Genomic DNA, 17,812 nt, shown 5'->3' on the forward strand with positions numbered 1-17,812 from the left:
AGGTGTCTTAACGCAGGTTTTTTTTTTTAGAACCAGCTATAAAAAATAAGTCTTAAATAATTTAGCTGCAAAAGTTCATCATTTGTGACCACAGGAGATACAAAATTATACAAAATATTTTTGGTCGTAACCCTAATATACATGCTTATATTGAATGACAATGTTTTGCACCAAATTGTGGTGATTGGAGTGAATAAAAATATAAAAATATAACATGAAAATAAAGTTAATCTATTTAGAGCCTTTCTTCACTTAAAAATATGCAAGGAGATCACTGGGTCACTTTATGATTGTAAAATTATATATTTACAAATTTATTGTTAAAAATTATATTTACACCTTACCATTATTAAATTTAATTACATATTGTAAAATTTTGCATTTATGTTGTAACAAATATATTATAAAATAACACAAATTGTAATAAAATATTTTTATATAAACAATGTTTCACAGGAAGGCGTATGAATGGACGTCTTTATATGACCACGCATGTATGATTTTTGTTTTGCTGTTTCTTAGCCACGGCTTTTAAATAGTTTGATAGTTTTTGCGCATTTTTAAAATGGTATCTAAAATTAAAAGTAAACTAAATAAAAATGAAAACAAAAACCATAAGCTAAAAAAAGAAAATCAATCTTAACCTAAGAGAAAATAAATAGAAGTAAAAGGTTAAGAACTTGTTAACCAAATTTTTAACTTTTAAATTTAAAAGTGTTTCGCTTAATAGACTTGCATTAAGTTAAAGGTTTCTAGTTAATATTCTAAACTGATTTATAAAACAAAATATTTGCTGATTTTACTGATTAAGCTACAGCAGGAATGAATAGGCTAGTTTGGAATTTACAGCACACCATTTTATGTAAAAATTCAATGTCATTTGATATAAACCCCTTACAAATATTTAAGATTTAGCTCTTCATTTATTTTTTTTTTACTGTTTATGTTTTCTTATTTTTAGGATGCCTGTTATTTCGATCAACCAAATTTGATACAGTAGAACCAAGCAGATTATATGTCCAACAAATTTAAACAAAAATAAAACATTTACAACGTTATAAGACTATTCAGAGTGAAACATAGTGAAAGTGAAAGCCCATGACAACATAGCGATGACAGATGTTATTGTGCAACAACTGAAGATTTTTGCTAAAAACTGAAAAGTATGTTGACCAGCCATGCACTACAACAATAAGCGCAGCAAAAACTTTCAAAAGTTATTTTTTTTAGTAAACCCTGTAATTGATCACTTGGATTAAAGGCTTACCAAGAAACACAAGACAACTGGCGCTGATACTGTAATGAATGTAAGAAGCGCCAAAGTGTGTCCGATGCATCATTCTTTACAAGGAGTAAATTGTCATTGAAGTAGATTATGTTAATTATTTATTGCAGGAAATATCTATTTGTATTTTTATCATTATGAGTTTATTTAACCTCAACGTTTTAAAAATTTATTTACAGCAGTTAACTCTTGCCGTTTATATTCTGCTTAAATTTCTTTGTGAATCGCAGGTCATACATTTTGTGATTTGTAGGATATATTTTAACCGCTCCATTCATAATATTCCGCTAATTTATGACCCATAATATTGAAGTTTACTCCAAAACAAGAATTTGCCATACCCCATTTACACCGACAATAAAACAAGATTTAACAGTAGCATTTTAACATCTTTTATATCTTTTCATTCGCATTTAATTTAGGTTTTAAATAGACGCAGAAAACGCAAAAAGCTATTTAAATAAAACAACCTCGCAATGTTGTTTTAATGAGACACAAATAAGACGCAGCTTGTTTCAAATCAGGTTTAGTGTTAATGGGGGATAAGTCCTGAATTCCTGGAATTTCCCGCTGCACCGGTCATATCCATTTTAAATGATCATATTACGTTTATTTTTTATTTAACTTATTTATCCTACTAATTTACCATACTTGTATTATATAGTGATTGTTTAACAAATATAATAATAATTAATAGAACTTTACAAAAATGTTATCAGCTGTTATTATGTTTCAAATGTTTGTCGCAACATTTGTTACTTTTTATTTAAAATCAAATGTTATCGTCGCGGCTAAAACGTTACAAACGTTTATAGGCGGATATCCATTTACAGGATGTTTTCTGCGGAAATAATTAAATCATCCTAAATAATTTAAGATGTACAATTTTTATGTTACATGCACGGCGATCTATACTGCAGGCCTTGCCAACATGCAAACCGCGTATCTGACTGAGGGCCTATTTTAAATTTCGCCTAACTTTTTTTGTACGTCGCCATTTTAGTGATACTAAAATATGGGCAAAAAATGTTGCATTTTTGGCTGCACTACAAATTATTTATCTGCAAAAAAGAAATCTGATAATTTAAAGCTTTCGGTATATCGATTTCCTAAAAATGAAGAAGAAAAACAAATGTGGATTAAAGTAATTCCAAATGCAAACTCAAAAGTACCTAATAACACTGTAGTTTGTGAGTTGCATTGGCCGATAAATTTTGAAAAACAAATAGTTAAAAGAAAATATCGTCCTAAATTTCCACCATCTATTTTGCCTGGCATACCGTCTGATCAAACTTCTACCCATCTTCCTCCATTACGTGCAACAACTCGTGCTTCTTCGTGCTTTCGAAATTTCGCTCAAGATGAACTATCCACTTTTTTAAAAAAAGATAGAGTAACTTTTGCTGAAATGAAAAAAATTCTTTTGAATAATGAAAGAGATTTAGTATGCTTTATGATTAATAACACTATTCATTTACAATCACAAGTTTATTCAAATAGAATTACATATTTTTTAATCGATTAGTGAGGATTTGTATTTTGAAACTTATCATTATGGTGTCGAAAATTATCATTATGGTGTCGAAGTTCCTACAATTTCTAAAAACAGAATTTCAAAAATCAACACATGGTCTATATTAGAAAAAGTTTTGTGTTATTTGAAAAATTTAGTTCCAGGCTGAAAAGAAATTGTAATTCAGCTAATATTCAGCTAATATAATAATATTGCTGATTATGATAGAGAATTTTATGCTGATTAAGAATCTTATAAAAACATAGGTCTGAAAATTAACAAAAAGTGCTCTAATTCGCTGTTGAAGTTTAAAAATTTACACTAAAAAACGCTAATATTCGCCATTTTTTTAAAACGTTTTATATCAAAGTTTACATTTTGAAATCAATCGTTTAGAAAATCTTTTTTTAATTACGCAACCCGGTTTTTATTGTCGTTAAAATTAAATTATATTGAAATTAAATTGTTTTTAATAATATATTTTAAAAATTTAAAGTATTTTTAAAAAATTATATTAAAAAAATATTAAAAGTTTTTAAAAATATATTTTATATATTTTTAATTAATTTTTTAAAAGTTAATTTAAGATTTTGCTTTTTAAATGTGCATAAATCGACTGACAAATAGGGATTGGCGCAATTAAATGTACATGCATCGACTGAAAAATAGGGATTGGCGCAATTAAATGCACATACATCGACTGAAAAATAGGGATTGGCACGATTAAAAGTATATAATTTGAGACAGCAGGGTTAGGGTTTGGGCTAGAGATAAATCAGAAAATGATGCGCTCAGCATTTTTAAACAGTTTTGTTTTACATTTTTGATAGAAACCAGGCTTTTTTAAATTCATCGTTGAAAAGAATTTCATTTATAACAGAGTATGAAAAAATGGCGAATATTAGCGTTTTTTAGTGTAAATTTTTAAACTTCAACAGCGAATTAGAGCACTTTTTGTTAATTTTCAGACCTATGTTTTTATAAGATTCTTAATCAGCATAAAATTCTCTATCATAATCAGCAATAAAAAAAAGGGGAAGGGGGGGGGGGAGAAACTGCAGTAGCGCCCAAAGTGTGTTGATAGTATGATTTATTCTAAGGAGGTTATTATTAGATCTTTTTAGTATTTTTCTACATCCGGAAGTTTGTATAATCAATTGCGAACAGATTACCAATTGCCTTCTGTAAGAACTTTGACAAGAATAACTTCTAAAGTTTCTAAATTAAACGAGAACCATTTTTTGACTAATATTTTTCAATCTGTTGAAGAAAAACAGAAAATTTGTTTTTTATTGCATGATGAGGTTTATGTTAAAAAAATGTTATTATACCATTGTGGAACATTATTCGGAAAAGCAATCAATGACTCAACTTCTCTTGCAAAAACTATATTGGGTCTAATGGTTAATTGCTTATTTGGTGGACCATTGTTCATTTCCAAAATGATACCTATAAGTAAATTAGACTCTCAATTTCAATTGGCATTACTATCCAATCTATAAAGGAATCTTCGGGTCAAGTTTAAGCTATAATATGCGATGGAAATAGAATTAATCAGGCATATTTTTAAATATTTGAAAGATCAGCTCCAGATAAACCCTGGTTGACTAATGATGGTATTTTCTTAATCTTTGATTATGTCCATTTGCTTAAAAACTTTAGAAATAATTGGCTTAATGAAAAACTGATCAAATTATTTTTTATGATAAAGGAGTATCTAAAGTAGCTCAATGGAATCATCTTTAAAAGCTTTATGAACTTGAATCTAAAAATTTAGTTAAACTATCCAATTTAAATGAAATTTTAATATTTCCAAAGCCAATTGTGAGGCAATCAGTTTCTACCTGTTTAAGGGTATTTTGTGACAAAACTTACCATGCTTTAATTAATCATCCAGGACTGCAGTATGTAAGAGATAGACAAGATGCATCAGATTTTATTAAGATTGGTGTGTCATGGTAGAAAGTTCTCAATGTTAAGGGAACAGGTGCTGATATTAGATTTAATGATGAACTTCAAGCAGTAATTAGAGATTCTAATGATGATAGATTAGAAAATATTTTAAATTTTGGAAATATGGCTTTAAAGATGGCTGGAAAGCAAGGTAAAAGGGAGAAACAGCTTACTTGTGACACTGCACAGTCAATTTACCACACATGCAATGGTGTTGTTGAACTATGTAGATCATTATTGGATAGCTCACATCAATATGTCATTCTTAGTGAGTTTTCTACTGATCCATTGGAAAAAGAATTTAGCAAATTGCGCCAAGATTCAGGAGGTACATATTTTATAACAGTACAGCAAGTGATTGAAAAGTTGAATATTTCAAGAGCTAAGCTTTTGCTATCACTTGATAACCCAGAGATTGAGATAAGTCTTGATACAACCCATTCTTGTCCGAATTGTGGTTTTCTACTGGATGAGCCCTGCTGAGATATTTGACAATCTACCAGATCTTGAATCTTTTATTTCTCTCGATACAAATATGGCTCTTATATCTATATCAGCATATTTAACTCGTAAAGAGAAAGAACAATCGGAAAACGAATTACTAGATAAAACCACTTTTTACCACCAAAAGAATGGACAATACAAAGACTCAATCGACCGTGGTGGGCTTAATATTCCCACAGATAATACTTGTCAATGGGTAATATTTTCTTTCATAGTTTTCAATGCAATTAAGGATAAAGTGTGCAGAATATCATTAAGCAATATTCTAATGATGATTTCAGAGTTTTAAGATGCAGCAACACCATGGAAATATTTTTTCAAATTTTTTTGAACAATTTATGTAAACTTCTGACTCCGCATTCAAATAAAGAACCAGCTAAAAAAATATTAAAATTGTCGTGAATTCTTTGACAAATTTAAAAACAAAAAAATATATATATTTTATTTAATTAAAGTTTTTATTTAAAGTTTTTTTGTTGATTATATATATAAATATATATATATATATATATATATATATATATATATATATATATATATATATATATATATATATATATATATATATATATATATATATATATATATATATGTATATATATATATACACACACATATATATATATATATATATATATATATATATATATATATATATATATATATATATATATATATATAAAATTTATGTTTTGTTTTAATTTCATTTTTTAATTATAAAGTAAATCTTTTTGAGAGAAAAAAGTTTATAGAGTTAAAATAAAATTACTAAACCGATTTTTTTTAGTTTTTGCTGTTTATAAAATAGGCCCCCAGTCAGATATGCCGTTTGCGCGTTGGCAAGGCCTGCAGTATAGATCGCCTTCGTTACATGATTACTTAGTTTTGTTTTCCGTTCCATTTAAAATTTTCTGTTAATGGAAATCCACCTTTAAAGACACAATTAAATAAAAAATATGAATGCGATTCTACAACTTGTATTGGTTAACAAACGCAAAAAAAATTTAGTTTAATTAAAACTTTATTTCTATAATAAATTTAATTTAAAAATATTGAAGTAAACGGACAAGCAAAATTTACACAATTGTTTGCCTGTACGATAATCCGGAAAACGCTTAAAAACGTTTTTTAAAAATGTGTGGCTATGAAAATAGCCATTCCACGCACCAAAAATAAATTAGTGCTTAGTTAGTGACTTATGGTCTTTCTCGTTATGTTTAAGAAGCAACGCAAACTGAATATTTGGTGACACACCACCATTTGCAATTGTAACTCCAGCTAATTGTTTGTTTAACTCTTCGTCGTTTCGAACATCCAACTGCAAATGACGAGGATTGATTCTTGTTTTCTTGTTGTCGCGGACAGCGTTACCAGCCAATTCTAATGTTTCAGCAGTAAGATATTCCATAACTGTAGCCAAATAAACTGGAGCCGCTGACCCAATACGATTTGTATAGTGTCCTTTGCGCAAAAACCGATGAATGCGTCCAACTGGAAACTGAAGGCCGGCTCCAGAGGATCGAGTCTTTGCTTTTCTATTAGTTTTTCCACTTTTACCACGCTCTGAAATTTTTATTTAGTTATAAAATAACCTTATTTTTAATTAAAAATTACGAAATGTAACCAATCAGTTCCAATAAATTGTTAAATTTGTTTGTTGCAATTTCTTTCGTTTTGTTTATAAACAAGCAAGTGGTCTCAAACTACCTTTTTTAAAAATCGAATTTTCAAATTATTTTTATTTCGAATTTTAACTTTTTTTTTGAACTCTTTTTGCTAGTTCAACGAAAAAAAAAAAAGATTTTAATTTTAATTTGTTTTTATATTTTAAGAGGTTTGAAACTAAAACCAAAAACAGCTTTTATTAAAATTGCGTTCATACACAGTGTTACAAAATGAAAATTAATTTGAACTTTGTGTGCCTCGTAAAACCTTTTTGGGTTAGTACATAAATGGGTATAGTACACAAACACAAACTTTTGGGTATAGTAAACAAATAGGCTGTCGCATTGGTATAAATCCTAAAATCAGACTATTTCGTCCGTGTGTGAAAAAGTGGTTTGAATGAAAAATAAATTTTTTTAAAGGCAAAAGTAATATACAACTCTAAACCTTAAAAAAATTAAAAAACAAATTAAAAAACAACCGTACCGCAAAAACCACAATGTTGGCTTTTCTACATGCTATGTCACAAAGTGATCTAGCATGTAGAAAAAGATTCAGGATTTAAAAAACTTGATATATTATGATAGCTAATATGTCAGCCTTTAAATTAAAGCAGCTTTAGTGATTTTTTTATTTGTTAAATACTTTGGCTTTTGCACTAGAGTAAACATTTCAAGTATAAAAGTGTGTAGTTTTTTTTTGTTTTGTAGGAGCCTAGAAGCCGTATCAGATAGTAAGTTAGCAAAATATAGTTTTTCTATTACACAGTGGGTCAGAAGCCGGCAAAACCATACAAAAAAGTTTTTAAATTTTGAAATTTTGAAAAAGGCAAATTTTGCTCAATATATTAATAAGCCAGAAATTATATTTTATTAAAAAATAATTTTTCAATAAAACCCCATATTTGTTGTTTAAATATTTCCTTAAATACTTTTTATCAATAACAACAAAAAAGTGTGAAAATTTTATTTTTTTACATCTTTTGAAAACTTTGATTTCTTGTTTTAAAGAAGTTTAAGTTTATTTTTTAACTCCTAAATGACTTATATAGTATTATGTTAATATTTAAATCACATAAAAAAAAAACATTTTTTGCATTTTATATAAATATTTTCAACAATGCAAACATCAATAATTTTAAGTTATAAGTTTTTATTTTTTTCAAAAATATCATTTAAAACCATCGGATCAACCTGTATCAACCGCTTAAAATGATATATAATTGAATACCAATATGACATTGATCTTGTGGTATAAAAATTGGCTGCCTATAGCTGCCTAAACGAATGCACTTTTAAATTCAATTAACTACGTCCACGTTTCTTGTTAATGCGTTTTTGATCGATAACAAAAAATTTAAGAAGATTTGAAATTTAAAAACTGCAGTTTGACTTTATAATAATTTTTATTAAAGACATAAGTTTAAAATTAAATATTTTTGTATTTTTTAATTGCTTTCTAGTAACTTCCTCGTATTTGCTCAATGAACATTTAGATCGCATTGAAACCATTATTCTTAATTTTTTATGCTACCGTTTTAAAGTAATAAAAACTCAGAGACTGTGATAAAATATGAATTATATACTTCTACGTAGTACAAGTTTGGGACATAATATTTATTATTTATTTTATAATTTCCGAAAACAATAAAATTATATGTAATCGATAAAAAACACGATAACAACCAATGAGAAATAAAGGAAAGGAACTGAGTTTCATAGTTACTGCTCGTAAAAAAATTACTTTATTAAAAACATTTTAAATTACTTTCTTTCAAATTAAAATTATTTTATTGAACAGACAATCTCTTAAAAATGGAAAGGAGATATCTTATGAATTATATAATGGAAAATAATTTACTGCAAAATGATGATTTACATGCAAAAATTTTGAGTTTTGTTTCCCAAAGCAATTTTGAAGAATCTAATGATAACTTGTCAATTATTTCGAAATTCATTTACCAAGCTAAAAACAAGTGGAAAAAATTGAATAGAACAAGTGCAGTATTTGAAAAAAGATATAAAGTTTGGTTAAATCAAACTATATTTGACTGTAAAAAAAAAAAACTTTACTTTAACTATGTGTAAATTTATTATAATGTGTATAATTTATTTGTATTATTATTAGGACGATTTAATAATTGATAAAATAATATTATACTTAAAGGTGGACGCCCTTCGATTTTGTTTGAAGATGCGTCTGTGAGAACTAAAGATCGCATAATTAAAGAGCTTTTGAGTAAATATAATTTAAACGAACTTTTTTTTGCAGCAAGCAAAAGTTTGAAAAGGGATAAAAGGTTTGTAGAAGCAAAAGTGGCTAAAAAAATATACAACAAAGAATTATCGACAGAATCACTTACTTCAGAACAATCATTAGCGCTAGTCTTAGATGCTTATTTATCCAAAGAAACTTATCAGCATTTAAGAAACAATGCTCTTCCATTCAGCTCTCTATACCCATCCTATCATATTGTAAAAGAGGCTAAAAATAAATGCTACCCTGAAAACATTCAGGTCAGTGACTACTCTGCAGAGGTTCCATTACAAGCTCTGCTTTTTATACTGCATCAAGAATATGTTCAGCTTATAGTGTTGTGTTAAATTCACCTGTGCTTAACGATTGTACTAAACTATTTATAATATACAAAGCTGGTTTTGATGGTGCAACAGGACAATCTGTTTATAAACAACTGTCAGATGTTTCTAGTGAACTTCATACAGATGAATCACTTTTCATAACTTGCTTGGTTCCTCTAGAACTATATTGTTTCAAAGATGACAAAAAAAAGGTTGTTTGGAGAAATCCGAAACCATCGTCAACTAATTACTGCAGACCTCTGAGATTTAAATATGGAAAAGAATCAAATGAAGTAATTCTTGCAGAATATGAGTCAATTATGGCTTCTATTAAAGAGATAACATTATCTGTTGTCCCTGTTTTATTGGAGGACGGTACAACAAAGGAAGTTGGAATACAACATATTGTAAATTTAACAATGATAGATGGAAAAATTCAAACTATTATTTCCACAGCAACCAACTCATACCAATGCTGTTCAGTGTGTGGTGCATCTCCAATCGAAATGAACAATTTATCTTTAGTTGTTCAAAAAAAAACTTTAGAAGGCAATATAAAACATGGCGTTTCAACTTTGCATGCTTGGATAAGGTTTTTAGATTTTTTTATAAATGGAAAATAAAGAGTTTTTTAGTAATTTGCGTAATTATGTAATAAAATTTGAAGTTTTTAAAAAGCAAATGTTATTTTTTCCACAAATTATGTTTTTCAATATAATAAACTGTTTCTAATTTAAAAAAATAAAAAAATTTTGGTTTTAGAGGTTTTGACTAGAAAATGTCACTTTTGACCCACTGTGTATTACCAATGGATTTAACTGAGTACTTTAATTCAAAAAAAGATTATTGATTGTCGTTGCATTCGTTATAATGGTCGTATATCAGATGATTTAACACCATCAACTCAGCAACTCACTGTGCTGCAAATTAAACGGAGAACATCAAGACAATTAGGAAATTGCTTTAGGCCAAAAGCTTGGCATTTCCTTTGTTTGCAACAACATTCAACTTTACATTTAATAAATTTTTTTTTAGTTTCTTCTTTCTTTCTTTTGGCTTCCTTCTTATGCTATATCTATGTTATCTTTTTCTAACTCTATTTGATTAAAAAATTATCGTTAAATATTTTAGAGTACATTAGTCGCTTACAGATCAATCAATCAATATATTTCCACCTTAATAACTGTATATAAAAAAAAAGAAAGTGAGGGACATTTACTAACAGTTACAAACTGATGATGCGTAAAGACCTACGATGGCATAAAAACAATTATTGTAAAAAATAAAAATAATATTAATAATAATAATAATATTAACTAAAAACAATAATAACAAAATAATAATAAATACTAATAATATTAAATAAAAACAATAATAACAAAATAATAATAAATACTAATAATATTAAATAAAAACAATAATAACAAAATAATAATAATAAATAATAATAATAACAATAAACAATAATAATAATAGATTGAATGAGGCAAATCATAACAGTAGCAGTAAATAGAATTAATTAATAGCAGTTAAAGTAGTAATAGTGGTTAGTAGGAAATAATAATAATAATATCTAAGATATGGTAAGGCATATTGTATTGTTAGTAAGAAGAAGTAAGTTTTTTTTATAATTTTTTATATACTTTTAATTTATACATTAAATTTAAATTTTTTGCATTTAATTAAAAATAAAATGTAACATTTAATGTGATAATATATTGTTTAATATATTAAATGAAATTTTAATTTTTTATTTTTTAATTATATTATTTCAATATATTTTAATCATTTTTTGTTTGTTTGTTGTTGTTATATATTAATATATAAACACATACCTACAAATACACTCATACACACAAACATAAATAACATACCTACAAATACACCCATAAACACTACCATACAAAAACACCCATAAACCCATACCTACAAATACACCCATATACATATACACACAAACATAAATAACACCCATACACACAAATATAAATACAGTTATACATACATATACACACATATACACACACTCATACAACACATATGTACATATACACGGATACATATGCACACATATACTTATACATACGTACGTATGCATATATATATACACACATAATTAATATAAACAATCACATATATCATACACACATATACTCTACACAGATATACATATACATACACATATACTGATATATTTGTTTTGTAGTTTCATTTGGTATTTGCCTGATAAAATCTTTTACTTGTTTAATAAATATTTTTTTATTTACTTGTTTGGTAGGTTTTTTAATTTCAATAGGTAGGGATTTCCAGGAGTGAATTGAATGATTTTTTATTGATGTGATACCATACTTAAATGTCTGCTTTGATGAGATTGCTAATTTGTTGTAAGATACAGATTTAAGATTGTGGTTGTGGATATTAGCTGTAAACTTGAAATAATTGTTGAATACCAATGGTATATTTTGGTGTATAACGTCCCATGCGAAGGCACTGTTCAACAAGTCGATCATTTAATCTAATTTCATTATTTTTGAAATACTATAAATAACATCAGAGTCAAAATTATTTGGCTGAAAGTGGAATATTTTCAAAGACTTATTTTGTAGATTTATAAGATTCTTTTTAATTAAAGTATCATTCTGTTTCCATATCTGGCACCCATAGTTAAGGTGTGACCCGAAGATGGCATACCAGATACATATAGAACATATCTAAATACTAAAAAACCAGATACAACCAGATTGTAAATACTAAAATAACAGATGCGTATAGAACATATCTAAATACTAAAAAACAACTTTCAAGTAAAAATTTAGATTTTGCTCTAGGTTCAAACACAAAGTAAGTTTTAATAAATTCTTGCAATTATTATGTTCTAAAAATGTTATTGATTTTTAATACGTAAAAAAACACGATGCAAACTTTGTTTAAAACACTGCAATGACATCTTAATGATTTAAGATTATTGACCTCAATTGAACTTTTTCTTAACGCTGATTTTTATTATAACCACCCAACTTTTCAAAATGTTTTTAATAATAATCCAAGCTCTTTTTTATGTTTTGATAACATTCTTCCTTTGTCAGTCTCCCTAAGTTCTTTGGATACAGGAAAAAAATGTGAAGAATTGGTACAAGAGGAAGCTGTTAATAATTGTAATGATAAAAACTGGTTTTCTTTCCTTTGTATTCTTGCATTGTCAAGTGTTTGCAGCAAAAAATAAAATGTTTATACCCAGATTTTGGTCTACCAAAGTATAAAAGTTTATTTAGCCATACTATTTTACCTCGTATAAATTCATTAACAATATTAAATCTTTTTATCTCCTTTTTTGTTACGTAGGGATTTTAAATTTTTTTTCTCCTTTTCAACACAACCATTATACTCTTTTATTAATGAGAGAGAATTTAAAACGCAAAATTTGCGATGGAATTGGCAAAAAGTTACAGACTATATAAATTTCTATGTTGAATCTAAACATCAAAATTGTAATCTTTTGAAACAAAAAATAAAAAATAAATCTATGCTAATTTCTAGTCAATCATCTACATCTTTATCCAGTTTTATTAAAATTACTTTTTGGGAACCATTTTCTTTACCCTCCAATAATTACGATATTGGTTATTTGGTTTCTAAATATACTAGTTATTCAAATGTTGCAAAAACCTTAAATATTTCTGAACTTCAAAATTTAGTTCAATCTGTTTTTGTTCCTAGTAAGAAATTTATTTTTCCTAAAAATAAAAATGGACGAAGTTTTCAATTTATATGGATAGAAAAATTTCCATGGCTTACATACTCAAATATATTTGATGGAGCTTTCTGTTTACCATGTGTACTTTTTGGGCACAGTTTTCCATCTGAATGTAGTTTAGCTGAAAGATTATTTAGTAAGCCTTATGATCGCTGGAATGATGCTTCTCGTTACTTTCAGAAACATGTATTTGGCAAAAACAATAAGTCTGTCTGCAGAATAAAGGTTTACATGTAAAAACTGCTCAAGTTTTATTTTCATTATCATCAATTTGGTCTTGTAAAACAGAATCAATAGACATTATATCTCAAAATAGTTCAATCACAGATTTCCAAAAATCGACAGTTATTGCAACCTATTATTGAAACAATTATTCTTTGTGAGCGTCTTGGGCTTTCTTAACGTGGGCATAGAGACGACTCTAAGTTTCATCCTGAAAATGGTGAATTTTCTAATCACACTGCAAGAAATTTTATTGAATTGCTACATTTCCGTGTTCAAGCTGGTAATAAAATTCTTGAAGATCATCTCAAGTATCATTAACAAAATGCTTCCTACATATCTAAGACATCACAAAATCAACTAATAAAGTGTTGTGGAGAAGTTGTTACTGACGCAATAAATGGAGAAATTAAAAACTCTAAGTATTTCTATTATAGCTGATGAAGCCTCAGACAGTAATAATAAAGAACAACTATCATTAGTAATACGATTTGTTGATTCCAAGTTCAATATAAGAGAAGAATTTATTAGTTTCTTACATTGCACTAACGGTGTTACTGGTCAAGGATTAATTAGTGTTTTGTTAAAAAGTATTTCAGATTTTTTGTTGGATATCATGAATTGTAGAGGACAGTCATATGATGGTGCTGGGACAATGTCTGGACACACCAAAGGGTTATCATCTCGTGTTTTAAATCTTAATGAAAAAGCTATATATGTTCATTGTTACAGTCATAGACTTAATTTTGCCATTTGTGCATCATGCAATGTTCAATATGTCAAAAATCTTCGAGCGCATGTTAAAGATGTATCATACTATTTTAATCTTTCACCTACAAGGCAACAAAATTTAGAGGAGCACATTGAAAGAACTGCTCCAGTTGCTAGTAAAAAAAAATTGAAAGATGTTTGCGGAACACGTTGGGTAGAAAAAGTTAATTGTTTGGATACTTTTCAAGAACTTTTTATTCCTTTGGTTTCTTGTCTTGAAGAAATGTCTTTAAATGTTAATAAGAGTTTTAATCACTCAACGTCTTCCAGTGCATTCTCGCTTCTGAGGTTATTAACAGGTTTTGACTTTATTGTTGCTTTATGTATAACAAGAAATGTCTTTGAGATTACTCTTCCAGTTACACGAATGTTGCAGTCAAAGAGTAATGATATTTATGATGGTTTAAATCTTATTCGGGCATTAAAAGATGTTATATCTTCGCTTAGAAGTATAGCTGATCAACACCATCAAATGTGCTATGAACAAGCTCTAAAAATAGCCCATGAGCTAAATGTTACTGAAGCTAAGCCAAGAACTTCATTTATTTCAAAAAACAGAAATAATGCTCCTTCGGAATGTGTTTCTGATTATACTAAAATAGCAATCACAACTCCTTTGTTAGACCGTCTGAGTACTGAACTAGGCACAAGGTTTGACAACACTACCATAAAATTTTATAAAGCGCTTGTCCTAGTTCCTACTAAAATGATTTCAGAAGTTCAAAGTTCTCGTGACACTAGTTGGAAAGAATGTATAGTACCTTTTAGTGAATTTTACAGGGCAGATTTACCAAATCCACTAGCTTTACATGGTGAGCTTGACCTATGGGAAGTTTATTGGTTAAATTTTGAAGGTAATGTCTCTTTTAATATTACTGAGACTTTAAAAGCAATAAATTTTCCTGGCTTTGAGAACATAAAAATTATTCTACAGTTACTTGCTACCTTTCCTTTAACTTCATGTGAATGTGAGCGCACATTCTCTTAGCTTCGGCGCCTGAAAAATTATACGCGAAGCACAATGGTAGAGGAACGCTTAAATGGTTTACCTTTGATGAATATTCATACAGAGTCAGTAATAGATATCGAAAAAGTTATTGATAAATTTGCAATTAATAATCGTAGATTAAGTTTTAAATTAATATTAAAAAATAAAAATAGAAAACTAATATATAAATAATAAAAAATAAAAAAAGTAAAAAAATTAAAAAAAAAAGAAATTCATTACCGCTAGGTAAAAAGGCTATTTTCATAGCCACACATTTTTATAAAACATAATTTGGCATGAACATATTGGCATACAATGTTTTTTGCTGTTACCTTCAGGTGTATCGATTTTGTTGCGGTTCATTCTTTTAAAGTTTTGTGTTATGATTACAAATGTTATGATTTAATTTTTTTTAGATTTGTTTATCAGCAAGGTTGAAAAGAATGAAGATGGGTTTACAATTTTTTTTTTAGCTAACTGGAATACTAGAATGTGACACTAAATATATGTTTATATAACTCCATATTGATTGTTTTTTTTTTTTTGATTTTTGGTGCCCTTAGTTGTAACAGTCTTATCACAAAGCGTAGCTGAAGAGGATTTACTAGGAAATTTGTGCCTCCTCCTTTACCAAAGCTTTCTTTGAACCAGGGATATCTTGCTTCTGAAACATGCAGCTATTACATCACGGCTGTTCATTATAATATTATAATACCTAATGTAAAGAATTTTTTAAATAACAAATATATAAATTTGAAACAGTAATGTGTAATCGTATAACTTATAATGGGGTATCAGCCAGGATCCAGGGGGGATGGGCCCCCTACACCATAATCTTAAAGTCCTAAATGTTCTTAGAATTCAGAACATTTAGAATTAGAGGACCTTTTTTTTTTTTTTTTGGACGTACCCAAATAATTTTTTGCATCCGCCCCTGTAAATTATATAGAAATGCTATAAAATTTCTATAGAATGTCTATTAATTTCTATAGAAATTGCTATAAAACTTTTTTTTCTATAAAACAAAAAGTAGAAAAAAAAGTTCTATTGGAATTTCTATAGAAATTAACAGAGATTCTATAGAAATTCTATAGAATTCTATAGAATTTTTAAAGACCATATATTCCAAAAGTTTATAGTAATTCTATAAAACTTTTTTTCCTGGGAAATTAGATATAATACAACCTAATGGAACAAATTAATATCAAATAAATCCAATTCACCCATCTTGATTCAACAATACAAAATAGAAAGTAAATTAGTTAAAAACTTGGTGAAGTTAAAACGTATTGAATACGAAAAAAGAATAAGTGAAACATCAAAATAAGATCCAAAATTATTTTACAGTTATGTTAATTTAAAGAAAAAAGTTAAAGGAGGAATAGTTTCAATTTCTGATTAATGTAATAACACGGTAACGAATATTTTTAGCAAATATTTTAAACAATAGTTTCACTTCAGTTTTAAAAATGAAGATAAGCATAACATACCAAATATGCTGCAGAAGACTAAAATTATTCAAGATAGATATAAACAGTATAATAACTAGTTATACTATTGAAAATAAATTAAAAAATTTGATGTCTACAAAGCTGTTGGAGTAGATGGAATGAGCTCATATGTCTTAAGTAAATGTCATAGTACTCTCTGTGAATCATTAAATTTAATATATATAAATCGTTGATTGAGAAACAATTGTTGAAAAAAACAAACCTGAACTCTGGAAATCAGCAAATATAACTCCGATTTTGAAAAAAGCTAATATGAACAATATATCATACTAGCATGAGTTACCCAGCGTTGCCCGGGCCAATATTTAAACTTGATATCTGTACACAAAAATGGGCCCAAAAATGGGCCCAAAAAATGGTCCCCCCTGACCCCGGGGTCAGAGGGCCCATTTTTGGGCCCCCTTGACCCCGGGGGTCGGGGTACGGGGTCAAAACCCAGCTAAGAACCTTCTCCCCCTCGAGGACTACCCCCATGCCAAATTTCATCGAGATCGGTCCGGCGGTTTGGATTTCTATAGAGAACAAACAAACAAACACACACACAAACACACATTGCCCTTTATTTATATAGCTGGAGTTACCCGGCGTTGCCCGGGCCAATATTTAAACTGGCTTACCTGATATCTGTACACAAAAATGGGCCCAAAAATGGGCCCAAAAAATGGTCCCCCTGACCCCGGGGTCAGGGGAGCCCATTTTTTGGCCCCCTTGACCCCGGGGATCGGGGTACGGGGTCAAAACCCAGCTAAGAACCTTCTCCCCCTCGAGGACTACCCCCATGCCAAATTTCATCGAGATCGGTCCGGCGGTTTGGATTTCTATAGAGAACAAACAAACACACATTGCCCTTTATATATATTAAGAAGATAAGATATCATTATATGGTTTCTATTATAATTTAACTGGTGTTTACCTTAGAAGCTTGAACTATTTGTAAATATCCATGAAATGTAAAAACTTTTTATTCAGAATATTTTTTATTGTAGTTTTTGTTTAAACTCGGTTTCTTATATATCAAATTTTAGTTTTATAGTGTATTTGTACAGGTTCAAGGATGTTTTAAGCTA

At 28.3% G+C, this 17,812-nt stretch overlaps 2 protein-coding genes across 2 annotated transcripts; one reads left to right on the top strand and one right to left on the bottom strand.

Annotated features, from left to right (window-relative positions):
- Positions 1-6,432: 6,432 nt before the first annotated feature.
- On the bottom strand, positions 6,433-8,411 carry LOC136083443 (histone H2A-beta, sperm-like). Its single transcript, XM_065802843.1, has 2 exons — positions 8,387-8,411; positions 6,433-6,818 (listed from the first exon to the last, which is right to left on the bottom strand). Exons 1-2 carry the CDS (start codon positions 8,409-8,411, stop codon positions 6,433-6,435), a joined length of 411 nt encoding a protein of 136 aa, XP_065658915.1.
- Positions 8,412-13,875: 5,464 nt separating this feature from the next.
- On the top strand, positions 13,876-15,234 carry LOC136083444 (52 kDa repressor of the inhibitor of the protein kinase-like). Its single transcript, XM_065802844.1, has one exon. It carries the CDS (start codon positions 13,876-13,878, stop codon positions 15,232-15,234), a length of 1,359 nt encoding a protein of 452 aa, XP_065658916.1.
- Positions 15,235-17,812: the final 2,578 nt, after the last annotated feature.

This window comes from Hydra vulgaris, chromosome 08, assembly GCF_038396675.1.
Source record: "Hydra vulgaris chromosome 08, alternate assembly HydraT2T_AEP".
NCBI classification, from domain to species: Eukaryota; Metazoa; Cnidaria; class Hydrozoa; order Anthoathecata; family Hydridae; genus Hydra; species Hydra vulgaris.